The sequence below is a fragment of the Gigantopelta aegis genome, chromosome 4 (genome assembly GCF_016097555.1).
Source record: "Gigantopelta aegis isolate Gae_Host chromosome 4, Gae_host_genome, whole genome shotgun sequence".
Taxonomy (NCBI): Eukaryota; Metazoa; Mollusca; class Gastropoda; order Neomphalida; family Peltospiridae; genus Gigantopelta; species Gigantopelta aegis.
The window spans coordinates 101,197,116-101,217,072 of NC_054702.1; the positions used below are offsets into that span (position 1 = coordinate 101,197,116).

At 40.6% G+C, this 19,957-nt stretch overlaps 1 protein-coding gene across 4 annotated transcripts in view; it reads right to left on the reverse strand.

Moving 5' to 3' along the window:
• The window catches only part of LOC121371599 (protein STPG4-like), a 29,732-nt gene extending 11,058 nt beyond the window's left edge, over nt 1-18,674 (reverse strand). The window contains exons 1-3 of one of the 4 annotated variants that reach the window (XM_041497610.1): nt 18,574-18,674; nt 14,591-14,627; nt 9,521-9,595 (exon numbers count right to left, since the gene is read on the reverse strand). In XM_041497610.1, the coding sequence (XP_041353544.1) occupies nt 9,521-9,595; nt 14,591-14,627; nt 18,574-18,596 (135 nt within the window). In that variant the 5' untranslated portion in view covers nt 18,597-18,674. Of the gene's footprint in view, nt 1-386; nt 497-9,520; nt 9,596-11,797; nt 11,951-14,590; nt 14,628-16,352; nt 16,467-18,573 lie in introns of those variants that run through there. The other 3 variants (XM_041497611.1, XM_041497609.1, XM_041497612.1) reach the window with 3 other exon arrangements.
• Between the last annotated feature and the right edge of the window lie 1,283 nt (nt 18,675-19,957).

Sequence of the window (19,957 nt, forward strand, 5' to 3'; positions counted from 1 at the left end):
AATAAACGCCCATTCTACTGTATCAAAGGCTTTTTTCAAAATCGATTGTCAGTCACAGACTCGGGATATCATTTGTTTTACAGTAACTCATAATATCGTAAACTTTTTTGTATTTTCCCCAATCTTTAAAAAAAAAACCTGTCTGTGATTCATCGATTATATATATTTGGTACGGCCTTTTTCATTATTTTTGCAATAATCCTAGGCGCAACGTTATAATATACATTAAAATTTGAAAAAAAATGGTTCTCCAGTTTTTAAAATTTGCCGTTTGTCTCTACCCTCTTTTAGAGTCCATTGGGCTAATTCTATTTCAATACTTACGACAATAAACACTGGGTTAGACGTTAGATAGCCCATCCTTATAGCCAAATATAACAACTTACTGAGACTAAAGGCAAAACGGTGAAACCTTTCCGCGGCATAGATGATACCGATCCGCGTCGTTGTTCCGATTACGTCACAAACGACTGCGCGTGCGTATCCATCAGCCTCTTTTACTCTTGGCTCGCCATTGAGAAGATGTCGTTTACTTTATTCATTGAACTTTCTTGATTTTTTTGCTAATTCCATATCGTTTTTTATTGTCTTTTGACAACCCTCGCGATACACTAATGGGTACCGTAATTAACGCCACGATTTTATTTTCGTTGGTTTTCCGTGACCGGACCCTTTTTATTTTTAAAATAGCCTTTCCGATTACACCGGCCTCGTGTCCTGGGGTAGGCAGGACTTGCAATGCCAAGCTGGCCAAGGAAGACGATCATACGTTGTTTAACATGTCAGTAGACCGCGGCGAAGTGGGACGCGTTCGATTCTCGCTTACAAAAAGGCACGGGCCAAGCTAGCCCGAGTACTCTGACTGTAAGAGAGCTAGACGGACATTTGGACATAAACACGCTCTCATTACAGTCAGAGACCAGCCTATGTCTTTGTTTGGCAATTCCTGACTACCAAACGGTAGGCAACGATTCCCGCTCTAATACCACAACAATCCTATGTTTGACGTCAAATACCTTTACATCAATCATTTTCGAGTTAAGTGATACAAAAAAAATCCACATATTAATCACTAATACACTTACTACAGAAAGAAACCCGACAGCACCCACATTTAGCTACGCTTCGTGACATTCCGTCGCAACAATTGCAAAGCTCGGCGATCTATTTCGAGACGTAGACCACGTGATCGCGCACTGGGCGATTCCGCCTTGTGCGGCAGTTGGCCTCAGATTACAGTTATCTTCCCATTTGGTTGTCCAAAATCCGGAAGTTTCACCGCGCAAGTAGTCTGCTGTTTGACTGTGATTATTTCATGGCAGACAGCTATGAAGTGGCAACTGTTTGACTGAAGTGACAGGGGATAGCATGTAGTTTGTAAACATGTGTAACTTGTTGACATTGAAGACTTGTTTGTGGTAATTCCGGCCCATGCAAAAGTAGTGCTTTTTGTGTAAAATGGGTGTACTCCGGCCTGGTTTAGAGGGTGTGTCTGTTTAAACCAATATGCTGGGAGAAAGAGCTGGACAACAGGGGTTGTCCTTTTCAGGGTATGTGTCCCCCATGCAGGCAAAGGTACATACAAAACTTCACGGGCCTGCTGATATTAATAAAAATGTTATAGCCACTAAGGCTATATAGAAACATATAGCGAAATTAATTGTGGTCTGAGGCCAGTTACAGGGGCCGTCTCATATCAAGCGAAGTTACAACATGGAAGAGTTGGCTAATGCCGTTTTGGATGAATTTGGATTTCATTACGTCATTAAACCAAAACAATTACAAATTATTGATTCCATTTTGAATTTGAAGGATACATTTGGGGTGTTATCGACAGGATACGGCAAAAGTATGTGCTACGTACTGCCTCCTCTTATGAGACGACCCCTGTAACTGCTGCACAAGGCGGAATCGCCCAGTCTCGAAATAGATCGCCGAGCTTTGTAATTGTTGCGACGGAGTGTCACGAAGCGTAGCTGAATGTGGGTGCTGTCGGGTTTCTTTCTGTAGTATGTGTATTAGTGATTAATATGTGGATTTTTTTGTATCACTTAACTCGAAAATGATTGATGTAAAGGTATTTGACGTCAAACATAGGATTGTTGTGGTATTAGAGCGGGATTCGTTGCCTACCGTTTGGTAGTCAGGAATTGCCAAAAAAAGACATAGGCTGATCTCTGACTGTAATGAGAGCGTGTTTATGTCCAAATGTCCGTCTAGCTCTCTTACAGTCAGAGTACTCGGGCTAGGGCCAAGCGGGCGGCGCGTTCGCGTAAATCGCTTTCGGGGAAGAGAGACACGCCTGTCTCCACTCCCCCACAAGTACCAATGCCGGCATTCGGTGATTTTGGAATAACTAGTCAACTCTTGGAGGGAGATCCCGACGTTTTGACTTTTTCGATGGGCTCTCCTTCACTGGGTCCTGGCAGAGCCAAGAAGCCTGCCCAGGCCCAAGTTACAGTCCCAGCAAGGACTCTCTTGTGCTACACAAGACAGGCCTGGAGAACAACCAGGACCTCTTGGCCCTCCCCTAGCAGTATGGAAGTGTCTCAGCACGCCAGTCCTAACCAGGCTGGCTGTGCAGGAATGCTCATGCCTGGTCCCGATAACTTGAAATTTTCTCGGCACGCCACCCCTAACTCTGGTGGTTGTGCGGGGTTTTCCCAGCACACCATCCCCCTAACCCGGCCGGTAGTGTGGGCTGTTCAAGTAAGCAGCCAGGGGGGGACAGGTACCAACCTGACCCCAGGGCAACACAGTGATCGAGCCAGTTCAAGTTTGGAACTGGCGGGGCCACAGTGGACCAGTATGGCGGGATTAAACCAGCCTGTAGCCTGGTCTAACAGTGCGGGCCCTCAACCAGTGACGTGAACAGTCCAACATCACCCCTACCCTTCGGGGGGCATGGGTTGGTAACCCAACCTTTTTTGCGCCCTCTGGTTACCCATGGCAACCTTTGCCTTCAGGTACATTGCCACCTCCTAGACAGGAGACGACAGCAACACCCTATCTAAGGGTTCCAAGCTCAGCAGACACTGAGGGGTTTAGTCCTTCACCAACCTCCACTCCTTGGTTCGGAAATTGTTCACACATCTAGTATCTGTGCAATCATGATCAGAGTCCCATATATCAGATCGCCGGGGACAAAGGTCGTCCACTAATGGATGTGGGAGAGGACATGGAGTCTATGGTGTTTGCAGACGGGTACAAGGAAGCAGTTGCTACTGCCAAGTATTTCCTGTTTAAACAGGAATCGAGTGATGGGAATCTTTTCCCCATGGACCCTCCATCTCGTCCTGCAGCTTCTGCCAGTGGGACAGGATCAGTGATCAAGAAGAGCCTCCTGTGGCTCTTCCTTGGATCTCGGATACGAGGTATCACCACCGTTGTATAAATCTTGCCATCAGAGGTGTACCGAAGTCTGATTTTGGTCAGCATCTTCAGGGTCCCCTACCTCCATCGACACCAAACTTGATGGTTCAGGGTAAGACTATGGGAGACTAGTCGCTCCTGCAGCTGAATACAGGAGCCATTCCCTAACACCTAGTGTGGGTGAGGCAGCAGTGATACCTCTACTCTCTCCACCAAGACCGGCCAGGGTTTTTGAACAGACCCCTTACTTACTCTTTCGTGGGTCCAGGCCACTGAATAGGAAGGCATGATACGAAGGATCATATCCATGCAGTCTCATGCTGCTGGGTGGTTTACAGCTGTTCACAGAGCAGAATCCCTGGAAGAATTACCAGAGGAGGCCTATTCCCTCCTCTGGGCACATGCGGGTACCGCTGCAAGTTTAGCTTCCCTTGAGCTGTAACAGAGGCTTATGGCTAATATCTTGCTGACAAGACGGGATGCTGTTATTAGACAGATGTCGCTCTCGTGGCACCACCAGCAAGAACTTCGAACTGATTCCATAGTCGGAGTCCCTGCTTTGCTCTTCTTTAAATGAGCTGATGACCAAGTGGTCTACAGAGTCCAAAGAGAACTTTACAGTGGCTACTGCTGCTAAACGAAAATCTCCAGCTACCATCCGTCTAGTTTCTCCAGCAACTTAATCTAAGGCCCCCACAGGGCCTCAATTAAATTGCTGGGAGACGAAAGGTGCTAGGCGACGACTTAGGTGCTCCCAAACTAAAGGTTCGAAAGGGAATGGTAGCTAGCGCCATCTACAGCAGGGTAAGAAGAGTGCTCCCGGTTTCAAAAAGCTGGACGGGCCACCTTCGACCCAGTGAGGGCTTTCCCTGGGTCGGTCAGATGGGAACTTCTACTGTACTAGAAGTATTCCTAAACAGCCTGTCATTCCCAGGGTTTCTTTGACAACCTTCAGGCTGTTCTGTCCATAGATGGGGAACTCTTAAAGCTTTTTAAAGGTCGTTGACGTGCATCTAGCGAGGACCCTTGGGTTATTTCAGTAATCCTCTGCTCTCCCACCCAGCTTTTGAAAGGTATTACCAAGACTTAGTTCGCTGAACAGCTCTACAGGACGTAATCCAAGATTACCTCCAAAAAGGAGCTCTGACTTGCCCAGGGGAGCAACCAGGCCCAGGATTCTACTCTCAGCTTTTTCTGGTTTCAAAACGGCCAGGAGCTCGACACATGGTCATAGACCTACACCATCTGAATCAGTTCACAGTAGTGCACAAATTCAAGATGGAGTCTGTGGAGACTATAAGATAAGCACCAAAAATCGGGGAATGGGCAACTGATAGATTTATTGAAAAAAGAAAGAAAGAAATGTTTTATTTAATGACACACTCAACACATTTTATTTACGGTTATATGGCATCAGACATATGGTTAAGGACCACACAGATATTGAGAGAGGAAACCCGCTGTCGCCACTTCATGGGCTACTCTTTTTGAATAGAAGCAAGGGATCTTTTATATGCACCATCCCACAGACAGGGTGGTACAGACCACGGCCTTTGATATACCAGTCGTGGAGCACTGGCTGGAACGAGAGATAGCCCAATCGATCCCAGACCGACCGCGCATCAAGCAAGCGCTTTACCACTAGGTTACGTCCCGCCCCAGATTTATTGTATGCTTACCTTCATGTTCCCATACACCCACAAGCATAGAAATATCTCCAATTCGCTTGTGAAGGAAGAGTCTACGAGTTCCGTGCTCTACCCTTCGAACTGGCAGCGGCTCCTTATTGCTTCACGGGAATCATGAAGACAGTGTCGTCCTACGTTCACAAGGCAGGACACAGGTTTCATGCATACCTAGACAACTTCCTTTGTTCGGCAGGGACCCCGAGAGATGTATTTGCCAGGTGGAGTTGATTACCTCCTTTCTGCGCTCACTCGGCTGTCTTATCAATGTACGGAAATCCGAAATGACGCCAACACAGAGGTTCACCTTCCTTGGGGGGTGGGGGGGGGGAGGGTGGGGGTGTCTTCCTGGGGGGTATCTTTCGATCTGATAGAGGGTCGGGTTCGTCCCTCAGACAGTTGTTGAAGACACTAACATCCCTTCCAGCAACCATTCCCAGACAATTCCACCAGTTACTGGGAGATATGGAGTCATTCTCCCAGTTACTGCCAGGAGCGAGAGCTGCCAAACGAGAACTACAGCTTCAGCTCGCTAAAAAATGGGATTTTCGCCAATTGGATACTCTCATCCCACTGAACAATTTGTTTCTACTAACTCTTCAGCAATGGCAGGAAGAGGAGTTCTTATCTCAGTCGAACCCTCTTCACCAACCTCAGCCCACGCAGACCCTTTACACGGATGCATGCATGAAGGGCTGGGGAACACATTTGAATACTCTTCAAGCAGTCAGGAAGTGGGAGCCAGAATTAACTGGCCGATTTGTCAGGAAATGGAAGCAGTATTTCGGGCAGTACTTGCCTTCAAGGACCACATACACAATCAGGTTACCCTTCTTCGCACAGACAATTCAACTGTGGTGGTTTACCTAAACAAAGAGGGATTTCATTCTCGGGAACTCTGCAGGTGATAAAGATACTGCAGAAGGTCCGGGAAGAAGAACCTTGCACATAAGGGGTGAACAGAACGTTCTAGCAGACTCTCTAAGCCGCTGAGACAGGATAGGCCAGAATGGACGGGACGGTACATCAGGGAACAGTGGACATGATTTTTCACAGATGGGGAAAACCTGATGTGGATTTGTTCACTACTCGCTAATACCCCTGTTTATTTATCCGATGCCAGATCCTCTCACGTTAGATTTGACGAGTCTAGAGGCCTATGCTTTTTTTCCCCCACCAGCGCTGTTGGCGAGGGTTCTGAGGAAGGTACAGATGGAGCTGGTGGTGCTAACACTCCTGGTTCCAGCTTGGCCAGCCCAATCTTGATTTCCACTACTGCTTTCACTGATAGTGAAAATACTAGTCAGGTTGCCCTTGAGAAGAAACCTGTTAACTCAGCCAGGGTCGAAACTGGCCCATCAGAAACCAGAAGTCTTCAAGCTTCACACATGGAGATTGTCAAACAATCTCTCACACAGAGAGGTTTTTCTGAAAGGACTGCCACTAGATTATCTAGAAGGCGATTTTCAACTGAAAAGATATATGAATCGCACTGGGGTAAGTGGGTGTATTGGGCAAAAAGCAGGCAAGTGGATTCCAGTAATTCACTAGTCTGTCAGTTGGCCAATTTTCTTCTCTACCGCCAAGAGGAGATTAACTTGTCACGGGACGAAAAAGTCTTATGGATCAGCAATATGCACGACTATTAGACAGAGCGGCGGCCCCAACTTGTCCAATGATCCTATACTAAGAGAACTAGTATCTTCCTTAAAGTTACATGGTTCTGATTCCGTTCCACGCATCCCCGTATGAGATGTTTTTATTATTCTAGAGGCCTTCAAAGGTGCTCCCTTTAAACAGGCTCAGAAATGCACCTTGACCAACTGGTTGTATAAGACGGCTTTCCTTCTTGCTTTGGCAACAGCCAAGCGTAGAAGTGAACTTCATGCCTTAGATTTCAAAACCATTAGATGGAAATAGGACACAGTTCTCCTATTCCCAATACCGGAATTTGTGGCCAAGAATTTGTGGTCAACTCCTTCACGTGGTTTTCCTATTCCCCTCCCACATGGAGATTTTCATGGTGCTAAAATCTAACAAGCTCCTCAATCACCATTAGGTGAGGCGAGTAAAGTTTTTTTGTTTACAATTGTACAACATATTATATAATTTTTAGGGTTTCCGATCTTATCTCCCTTTTTAGGGTTGTTTATTAACTAGTGGAAACTTTGATAACAGTGTTTATTGTCGTAAGTATTGAAATTGAAATAGAAAATAAGGGAGACATTTTCTCCTTTCTCATTCTAACCAGTTCACCACGACTGGTATATCAAAGGCCGTAGTAAGTGCCATCCTGTATGTGGGATGGTGCATATAAAAGGTCCCTTGCTACTAATGGGAAAATGTAGTGGGTTTCTTATCTAAGACTATATTTCAAAAATACCAAATGCGTTTTTGTTTAACGACACCACTAGAACACATTGACAGTGGAAATAAATGTCTGTCCTGTTAATTTTCATTCTTGATAGAAACTTAAAGGCTGAAAGTGGCAGTAAACCGCCTGTATATAGTATGCTCGGCGACGGAGTACGTTTTCAGTTGAAAAACCCCCATTGACCTAGCTAATCAGTCGTACGCATTAATAATCCAAATCAGCTAGATTGTCAAGTACAGTACACGCTGTTATTAGCGCGTATAGGTTAACAAATGCCGTGCTCAGTAAGTCGGTTTGAGTATGTTACGTGTAAGATCAGGGACGTAAATTGGTGGGGGGGGGGGGGGGGGGGGGTTCGGACAAAATCCCCCTCCCCGATGAGGCTAAAACATTTTTTTGACAATGCAATATTATTAGGCTATTCATGTCCAAGGAAAATATAAACAAAAGGGTCCGTTAAGTTCATAGTCAACTCCCCCTCCCCCCCCCCCCCCCCACCCCTAGTCCAGACCACGCTATGCCTTTCATGATTGTAATGACATTAAAGTCGCAGACCTAGTTTCAACCCCTAAAAATGGACGCTAAGTTTAGTTAATCTACAAACATGTAACACATTTAGACAAAGTTACAACAGAATGAAACAAGAGTCTGTGACATTGATATAAGGAAATATCCTTAAAAAATAGACTAGAATTCGACTCCATAACCGTTACATATCAGACGTACACGTGCGCGCTTTTTTAAATATTAAAAATGCACTTTGTGCTATGAGAAACACCAGGATGACCAGAAACACCGTGGTTGTACGGAGATGGATAACCTAAACAATAAAAATTAATATAACTAATATTTTATTTCAGTTATCATACTCTAATAGTAAATAATATTCCTTAGTGCTTAAAAACTAGGGTCTGTCACTTTAATTGTTAGGGATACATAACGTCACTTGAGTTCAGACCGTTAAAATATCGCCGCCATGCCAGTTTGTGTACATTAATTACTAGTATTTACTCAACACTCGCTGTACATAGTGATTTCTGCAGAGATAGCTCATTCGTCATGTCATCCAGCCGTGACGTATTGAGTTATATACTACCAGGGAATAAACATGTAGCCGATAAGATTATCTGCGTTACGCATTTGGCGAAGTGATAATGTGTATACGTGTATGGTATTAACATTATACCGTGGTGCATGCCAAAGGCAGATTTAGCTGGAGATTAACTAACCGACTAATCACAAACAAATCTGGAAACGACATGTACGCGGAATTTACGTTGACTTTCGTGCAGACAATAAAACATTAAATATATTTAAATAACTAAATAAAGTTTATTCTCATTCATTGGGGAACGTGCTTGCGTCTCAGGATCGAACCACATCGGCTGATTTTTTTTCTCGTTACAACCAGTGCACCACAACTGGTCAAAGGCTGTGATATGTGCTTTCCTGTCTGTGGGAAAGTGCATATAAAAGATCTCTAGCTGTATTAGGAAAAATGTAGCGGGTTTTCTCTGATAACTACGAATCAGAATTATCAAATGTTTGACATCCAATAGCCGATGATTAATTAATCAATGTACTCCAGTGGTGTCGTTAAACAAAACAAACTTTTAAAACTTTTTTTTCATAGGGGCAATATTTTAATAGTACTCAACACTTTTTTTTATTTACAGTTATATGGCGTTAGACATATGGTTAAGGACCACATAGATAATGAGAGAAGAAACCCGCTGCCGTTACTACATGGACTACACCTATTTGTGGAGCACTGACTGAAACGAGAAAAAGCCTAATGTCCCACCGACAGGGATCGACCCTAGATCGATCGCGCATCAAGCGATCTCTTTACCACAAGGCTACCATTCCGCCCCTCATTCTTAGATACCCAATATACAATAAAAAAAATAATAATAAAAAAATAGAAACGCTTTGTGTGTGTGTGTGTGTGTGTGTGTACTCACCGGGTAGACAAAAAAGGGCACTTTCTGTATTTTTCTGGGACTGCAACTTACCCCCACCCACCCCGCTAGGTACGGCCCTATATATTTATATACTAGTATATATATGTTTTTCGCCAGGTACGTACCCTCAGCTCGATCCTCCACCACGCCTCTCTCTCCGTTAGAGGTAGTTCATAATCCTCTCTCAGCGCTTTGCGGGTCTGAAACAAGTGAATGAAGAATGACATTATTATTATTATCATACACTGATCGGTATAAACTGTCTACCTACTCACATTAGAACCATGAATGACATTATTATTATCATACACTGATCGTTATAAACTGTCTACTTACTCACATTAGAACCATGAATGAATGAAGGATGACATTATGATTATCATACACTGATCGTTATAAACTGTCTACCTACTCACATTAGAACCATGAATAAATGAATGAAGAATGACATTATTATTATCATACACTGATCGTTATAAACCGTCTACCTACTCACATTAGAACCACGAATGAATGAAGAATGACATTATGATTATCATACACTGATCGTTATAAACTGTCTACTTACTCACATTAGAACCATGAATGAATGAAGGATGACATTATTATTATTATACACTGATCGTTATAAACTGTCTACTTACTCACATTAGAACCATGAATGAATGAAGGATGACATTATGATTATCATACACTGATCGTTATAAACTGTCTACCTACTCACATTAGAACCATGAATGAATGAATGAAGAATGACATTATTATTATCATACACTGATCGTTATAAACCGTCTACCTACTCACATTAGAACCATGAATGAATGAAGAATGTCATTATGATTATCATACACTGATCTTTATAAACTGTCTAGCTACTCACATTAGAACCATGAATGAATGAAGAATGACATTATTATTATCATACACTGATCGTTATAAACTGTCTACCTACTCACATTAGAACCATGAATGAATGAATGAAGAATGACATTATTATTATCATACACTGATCGTTATAAACTGTCTACCTACTCACATTAGAACCATGAATGAATGAAGAATGACATTATTATTATTATCATACACTGATCGTTATAAACCGTCTACCTACTCACATTAGAACCATGAATGAATGAATGAATGAATGAAGAATGACATTATTATTATCATACACTGATCGTTATAAACTGTCTACCTTCTCACATTAGAACCATGAATGAATGAAGAATGACATTATGATTATCATACACTGATCGTTATAAACTGTCTACCTACTCACATTAGAACCATGAATGAATGAATGAAGAATGACATTATTATTATTATCATACACTGATGGTTATAAACTGGTTAGCTACTCACATTAGAACCATGAATGAATGAATGAAGAATGACATTATTTTTATCATACACTGATCGTTATAAACTGTCTACCTACTCACATTAGAACCATGAATGAATGAATGAAAAATGACATTATTATTATCATACACTGATCGTTATAAACTGTCTACCTACTCACATTAGAACCATGAATGAATGAAGAATGACATTATTATTATCATACACTGATCGTTATAAACTGTCTACCTACTCACATTAGAACCATGAATGAATGAATGAAGAATGACATTATGATTATCATACACTGATCGTTATAAACTATATCTACTCACATTAGAACCATGAATAAATGAATGAAGAATGACATTATGCTTATCATACACTGGTCGTTATAAACTGTCTACCTACTCACATTAGAACCATGAATGAATGAATGATTAACGAAACCCCAGCAAGAAAAATACATCAGCTATTGGGTGTCAAACTATGGTAAACGCAAATCTAAAGTGATGATCAACATCAATATAAAAATTCAACAATTGAATAAAAACACAGTGTAAAGAACTGTGTAAAAATACAAATACATATATATATTATAAGATAATGATACATACATATATATATATATGTGTGTGTGTGTGTGTGTGTGTGTGTATGTGTGTGTGTACACGTGTGTGTGTATGTGCACGCGCGTGTGTGTAATTTAAATGATTCCTATGATATAATTTTAAAAAAGAAAAAAAGAAAACACAAGCGAGACACACAGAGAGAGAGAGAGAGAGAGAGAGAGAGAGAGAGAGAGAGAGAGAGAGAGAGAGAGAGAGAGAGAGAGAGAGAGAGAGAGAGAGAGAACTGAATTATCAACGGGAATATTTGTTTGGTAAATTAACTTAGTAGTCTATCATTTCTGAATCCATCCTCTATACATTTTAAAATTTTATTTCGCCACAGAATATACAGCATAAAACGTTCAGTTGATACATAATAATATATAGATATAAAATATAAAAAACATATAAGAATAAATGAACGAAAACCTCTGCACACATTGCTCGTACCTCCCAGGGGTGTTTCGTCGTAAAGTAAGTTGAATCTTTCACAGGTCTGGCGGTCACAAACTGGTTATGCTTCCTGTTTGGCCCCGCATGGTCATTCTTGGTTTTGGTCAAGATAGCTGTGGGAATCACTGCCATGATGCGAGTCGGGGCTATAACACCTCGTGTACTTAACTAGTACCTGTTACATTCTTCTAGCTTCTATTACCCCAAGTCGTATGCGTCCCTGGTGACCGCCTATTGTGCGAGCGAGTCACGTGACGTACCTGTCGGCCCACTACATTTTCTATACATACATACAAAGGTAGCTTAATGAATCCATGCTTATACGTTTTCTTACTGCTAACAGGTGCGATTTTTTTTATCTCCCTCACCGTCCCACGTTCCAAATGACCGCATAACACATACATTAATATACTAGTCATGTTTATAGTGCGGACACAAAGGTGAGTACGGTCATCGTCATCAGAAAAAATCGTTTTGTTTAACGACACCACTAGAGCACGTTGATTTATTGATCATCGGCTATTGGATGTCAAACATGGTAATTCGTAGTCATCAAAGGCCGTGGTATGTGCTATCCTGTCTGTGGGATAAGCATATAAAAAGATCCATTGCTACTAATGGAAAAATGTAATGGGTTTCCTCTCTAAAACTATAAGTACAAATAACGACATCCAATAGCCTTTTCTCGTTCCAACCAGTGCTCCACAACTGATGTAACTGCCGATCAAAAAGAGCAACCTGTCTGTGGGATGGTGCATACAAAAGATCCCTAGCTGCTAATCGAAAAGAGTAGTCCATGAAGTGGCGACAGCAGGTTTCCTCTCTCAATGTCTGTGTGGTCCTTAACCATATATCTGACGCCATATAACCGTAAATAAAATGTGCTGAGTTCGTCGTTAAATAAAACATTTCCTTCCTTCCAATAGCCGATGATTAATAAATCAATGTGGCTCTAGTGGCATCGTTAAACAAAACAAACGTTAACTTTTAACATCGTCTTTTTGAGTCAAAGAAGACGTGTGAGCTAGATTCCATGCTGCTAACTGATAGTAATCCACGTCGCGGGTTTCTTCTCTCATACAAACCTACTTTAACCAATATGCAGGACGGACTGCTAAAGCAACTTCATTCGTTATTTTTAAAAACACTTACTTGTCAACATATGCACGTTTGTCAACAATTTCAAGACATACGACTGGCTGCTGCCAGGTGATGACCAGGTCACCAATGCATTACATCCAATGAAAAAACACCCCAGCACGGTCGAAATCGATTACACTGTGATGTATAGTTAACCTGACACTCATCTGTCTGTGACGCGTAAGTTAACTACAAGCACAAGGGCTGTAAATAACATTTAGTCGAAAAAGATGTTAAATTTGCTCAAAAACCACTCATTATAAGATAAATGGTATCTAAGCGTGCTTGAAAGGTATACTATAAACACATTGTCAATTTAATTTGTTCACATTAACTATTTATTATAGACCGTGTAGAAATGAATGAACGCAATTTTCATTATTAATATATACATTTAAATGGATTTATAAATATTCCTTAAAATAATTTTAACATCGACTACATATAAGACACTATGACGTAGGAAAAGTGCTAGGTGGCTACTGAAGCGTGGTATTGTGATTTATTGGTGTGCCTTCTGGCCCGAGTAACTTTATTAATGTCCCTATGTCCTATGAAAGGTCAGGCAACGTCTGGCCCAATACGTCCGACTTCAGCGCTCAAGATTTAGTGTTAGGGTTGCGTGGTTCTTGATCCATATTAATCTAAGCTCTATCCATCGACCAATCCAGCTTGGGCATCCCTAATAGAAGCCGAAGCTCCCGCTGGCTTATAACTATCTTGGTCACTGAGGTATGCAAACCCTATATCCACGTCAATTTTTTTTTTTTTCTGTTTAACGACACTACTGGAGCATACTGATGGAATGAGACATTCCCTAGTCTGTTGAGGGCGATCGATGCAGAAACCCATCGCACATCAGGCAAACTGCGACAGGGAAAGCCAATTCAGCCACATATACTATTTGTTTTTCGATTAGTAGTAAGTAGTCGTATTCATGACGTTTTCTTGTGGCCACGTGGCTCACTCTAAATAAAGTTGTTGGTTTGTAACTCTGGTTAGAATGGAATATAACGCAATGATCCACTGAACGAGTTTAGCAACTCAGTGGGTATTACACCGACTTCTCTCTGACTAACCACTAACCCACTTTCCTGGATAGACAGCCCAGATAGCTGATGTGTATGCCCAGGACAGCGTGCTTGAACATTAACTGGATATAAGCACGAAAATAAGTATAAATGAAATCAAAAGCATAAGCTTCAACATAAGCATAACCAGAAACAATAACAACGTCAGCAGCAGCAGCAGCAGTAGTACAAACAACAGTAGTAGAAGAAGAGGTAGTAGTAGAAGAAGAAGCAACAGCAACAATAAAAGCCGTAGCAGCAATAGGAGTAATTATAATACAGGCCTCTAAGAATTGAACATTTGCGTCATGTGTTATGGAGAAACAAATTCAGGTCACTCATTTGTGTTTTGCGTATCCTGTCATGACCATGTACTTGATGCTTTAAATTTAATGCGTCAGCGTAAAATCATGGGTTGCGAATCTGATTGCACAAGCGATGCGCAAACTTCTCACAATTTTAAGAAGCCAGTATTAAACAGGTTATGGTGAGAACAAGAAATAAAACAAAAAAAACACAAATATAAAAAAAAATAGGAAAATACTACACATATTTGATGGTACAGCATCAGAACACTTACCCACGCTCGAAGGACGTGACTTGGTCTCATCCGTATACTACAAATACAGCGAAATACCTCATTAGAACAACGCCCGGCTGTAGGTAAAAGTGTGGTCTGTTTAATGACACCACTAGAGCACATTAATTTACTTAATCATCGGCTTTTGAAAGTCAAACATTTGGTAATTTTTACATATAGTCTTACAAAGGAAACCCGCTACATTATTTTTTTTTCATTAGTAGCAAGGGATCTTTTATATGTCGATCCCCGTCAATGGGCCCATTGGGCTATTTCTTCTTCCAGCCAGTGCACCACAACTGGTATATCAAAGGAGGTGGTATGTGCTATCCTGTTTGTGCGGTGGTGCATATAAAAGATCCCTTGCTACTAAAAATGCAAAAATATAGTGGGTTTCCTCTTTAAGACTATATGTTAAAATTACCAAATGTTTGACATTATAAGGCTTATAAGGTGTATAACTTAAAGCAATAAAGGACATGAACTTGAACCATTAACGCCAGAAAACGCATAGAGGTGAACAATGTGCCCAGGACAGAAACATAATTGAAACCGTTTGGGCTGCATTATTTATACATGTTTTTTGTTGATTCTTTCAAAAACATTATATATATAAGCTACATCTGGAAATTAATTAAGCATCACCTACGTTTGACCATGTGATATATACTTCGCAAATCATTGTGAACATTTCATCGATTTAAAACACTGAAATTAATGTTCTGTTTATACAGAGGATATTTAAAACAGATTGACAGCAAGTGAAACTATCGTTGTATCAATATTTAATGAATTCTAGGGGAGGGGGACCCAGAAATTGTGAATATACATGAAAATGTAATTAACTTTGGAGCTGCAATCAGACGGATGTGTTTGTTATATGTAATTCATTCATGTCCAGTAGATTCAGAATATGTAAAAATTCTCATTATCAGGATTAAACCTCATCAGCAAGGACAACTATTTCTAGACACATTTTAGGTTGCAGTACAAGTCAGGTGGTGCTTAATTAATTTCTTTGTGTATATATAAATAAAACTATAACTATATATAAATAAAATAAAAACTATATTTTTTGGGGTAAATTTAGCATCAAATTTTAATATTAACGCAAGATGGTTAAACTATCAGGTACCTCAATAAAATCATTTGGCAAATAACTTTCTTCTTGTTTTATCTTTACAAACATTTATATTCTATTTATAGTATGTACAGAGTACCGAGCATCTTTTGAAGACTCTCTACTCTCTTGGACACGGTATCGTCAATGTAAAGAGCTCATTTATGTACATAGAAAACGGAAAGGGCGATAGTGCTTCACCTTGTATCAACCCAATATTAGGCCCTACAATCAAAACAGTAGGCCTACTTACTGACACTGAAATTTGACTTTTTAAAAATTGTACTCTCTCTCTCTCTCTCTCTCTCTCTCTCTCTCTCTCTCTCTCACATCAACACGCCCACATCCACCCACAGGCGCGTGCGCCGGCGCGCCGCACTCACACACAAACAAATACACACCATCTACCTATATCACATTTTCCCTTCACCCTCTCTTTCTAGTTCTCTCATTCCTTCCCTCCATCTACCCCGTCTTTCTCTCGTACATTATTTTCATAACAAGATCGTGCTAAATTTACAATAATTTGGCCCCCTGTTCTGGTTAACCATATATTGACAATATTGACATCTAAATTTAGGTAGGCTATGTATTCTTTGAAATAAATATTTAGTTTGACGTGAACAATAAAATAGTGCAAACCTCATGGTGCCGGTGAAAGTTATAGATGTTCGATAACGATATATTTTAATTTTTGACACTGGTTCGCAATACGATGTCAACTGTTAAAAGTGTTACGTCGAAAATGTATTCGTGAAAATGACGTCATTTGGTATATTATGCCTACATACATATATAAGCCGAGTTATGAAGGATTTTAAAACGTTTTAGCAGACGTTTTAAACAGGCCCTAGTGGACGGTGTGTGTGTGTGTGTGTGTGTGTGTGTGTGTGTGTGTGTGTGTGTGTGTATGTGTTGTGTGTGTGTGTGTGTGCGCGTGCGAATTCCTCGTGATAAGACCAACAATGGCAAAAAACAAAAACAAAAACCAACCCCCCCCCCAAAACCAAACAAAACAAAAATAACCTCAAACGTTTACCTAACGTTATCTAAAATTTATAGAAGTGGGCCTTTGGTAAGCGCATGCACCCCCACCTCCCTCTGCGTACGGGCCTGATTTATTTAAACGGCAATTTCCCCTGATATGGCGCATTACAGTTATCAGAAGAAAGATGATGAGGGGGAAAAAGGTGTAATTGGACAGATACCCTCTGGGCTACGCCAGAAGCACCCCTGGATAATCCTGAAACCACCGTTATATTGACAATATGATGACGGATAAAGCAAAGTCATATCCTGCTACTAGAAGGATGTGACTTTTGACATCACTCATGTGACGTCATACGCATAGCCTACATTACAAAATCGCTCGTTTGACCTCTAGGTCATCGTACAATGGGGCTGAAATAACAGAAAAAATAGCGTTTGCCTTAATTTTTACGGTCTGTAGGATAAATGTTATAACTAGCTAATGACGTCGGATATCTTCTTTATCCTGTTCAACCGAATGAGAAATTACCTTCACAGGATAAAGCAGATATCCGACGTCATTAACTAGTTATTCTCTACACAGAGGATACTCCCTATATTTGGCAGCGGTAGACTCGTTAAAGGGACAGACTCTAGTTTTTAAACACTAAGGCATATTTTTGTTTTACCTAGACCTTACTTTAAACCCTAAAAATGGACACTAAGTTTGGTTAATTTACAAACCTGTAACAAATTTGGATACAACAAAGTGAAACATGAGTCTGTGACGTTGAAATACCCTTAAAAATAGACTAAAACGCGACTGCACGTGCGTTTTTAAAAAATATGAAAAATACATGTTGTGGTATTAAAAACACAAGGATGTCCAGAAACACTTCGAAATGGATCATCTAAACAACAAACTATAAGTAATGTTTGATTTAAGTGATCATAAACAGCTCAAAAATGAAAACTACATGTAGTGTTTTAAAAAGTAGGTCTGTCCCTTTAACTAGCAGAACGACAGTGGTGTGACGATAGCGCTGAAACATACACAGTGACATAACAAAAAGAAACGATATCTCGTAGGAGAATATCTCAGGAGATATCGCAAATTATAGTGCCAGCGATGATAAATATATTTATCCTGCAGGCACCGTTTCTATTGACAGAAGCAGATATCCGACGTCATTAACTAGTTATACTCTCTCTATATATCATATATTACTGTATGATAATGCGAAATGAGTTCGCTTGTTGGTTTTGTACAGATCCATGTTTGAAGGCTAATTATTTGGAATAAGATGTAAGTTGGTTTTGAAAATGACAATTGTTTTTCACCAGCAGTGCAAACGGTTTAGCTGTAATGAGGCTTGGTATTCATGCACCGGGTATTCCTTGTGACAAAAGTAGGGCGCGATCAATTTGGGTAATTTTTAAACAAACTGATTTTATGAAAAATTTAATAGCTAAACCTTTATTCAAATAAGGATGTTTGCAAGGTTTTATTAGCAAACTTTCCATAAATATATGCGTGATATTAGGGCCGTAGCTAGAATTTTTTGTTTTTTAGGGGGGGAGGGGGCAACTGAGTAGTTAATAGTCTAAAACTCCTTAAACAGTTAAGAAAAGAATTTTCTTTAATTTTCTATAATGCTTTCCGGATTTTTTCGGGGGAGGGGGGCAATTGCCCCCTCCCCCCCCCCCCCCGCTAGCTACGGCCCTGGATATGCGCCAACTCCTACAAGGGTGTGGTTTGTATAGGTGTGAACATTGTCAAAAATGCCTCCAAAATCATGCAGTTTGGACACACATTTTGGAATATTTAAATATTTAAAATGAGTCCTCTTTATAATTATGACCCTATTAATAATCTCCTTGAGACTAAACATACCTGTATCTATCTTTATCATCCATTAATGGCTTTTGTTGGAGATATCGGTGGCACTATAATTTGCGATGTCTGCTGCGATATTCACCTAGGAGATATCGTTTCTTTTGTTACGTCACTGGGTAAGATTCAGCGCTAAACCTATCATTAGTGACGTCACGCCACTGTCGTTTAGCTAGTTAAACGAGTCTATCGCTGCCAAATATAGTGGCATTCAACCCACATTACTGACTTTGTTTACAACTGTCGCAAGTAAAAATAATGATAATGGATGATAAAAAGAATACCCCCTCGTGTCTTGTGATATCATACTTTATCAGCACTTGTTGATAAAAGTATAAAAATCCTCGGCAAGCCTATGATTTGATACTTTTATCAACTCCTGCTAATAAATTATATTTAAAAAAAAGAAGTTTGTTTTATTTAACGACGCCACTAGAGCACATTGATTTTTTATCTTATCATCGGCTATTGGACGTCAAACATATGGTCATTCTAACACTGTTTTTTTAGAGGAAACCCGCTGTCGCCACATAGGCTACTCTTTTACGACAGGCAGCAAGGGATCTTTTATTTTCGCTTCCTACAAGCAGGATAGCACAAACCATGGCCTTTGTTGAACCAGTTATGGATCATTGGTCGGTGTAAGTGGTTTACACTTACCCACTGAACCTTGCGAGTTTGAAGTCGGTATCTGGATTAAAAATCCCATGCCTCGACTGGGATCCGAACCCAGTACCTACCAGCCTGTAGACCGATGGCCTAACCACGACGCCACCGAGGCTGGTCAAATAATAATAAATTATAATGTCACAAGACAGTCACACTCAGTGAGTATCCTCTATGTTATAGTTACATCATCTTTTTCCGAAAGATTTGTCTAGTTAGAGCACGGTTTTTGCGGCCGTTGAATGATCGACGGATCTCGAGTGATGGATGAGGTAACTAGCTTGTACCACGCCCCCCATTACCACGCCTTCATGACGTCACCATGGTCGCAAATAATTTTTACAATTTAATTTTAGTGGGTACATTTCACCTTGCTTCTTAGTCCGAATCGGACGTAGGAAATGTGTGGGTTTTTGCAATTTATTGGGTCCGCCTTGGACTACTTGCTTCGATTAGCCTATAGGAGCAATCTAATTAAAAGTAGCTCCACTGGTTAATTACTATTACATGTGGATCTAACAGCACCCCGTTGGAGCTCAGGTCCAGTTGACCTTTCATTCGACCAATCCAAACCTTATTTGCAAAATCATGCCAGTGATTTGAAAAGAATTTGAAAACATTTGGGATTATGCCGAGGATATACGAAATGATTTGGGTGAATTACGAAGTATGCCGGAAACTAATTTCAATATAAAATTTTATATAAAATTCATTTCAA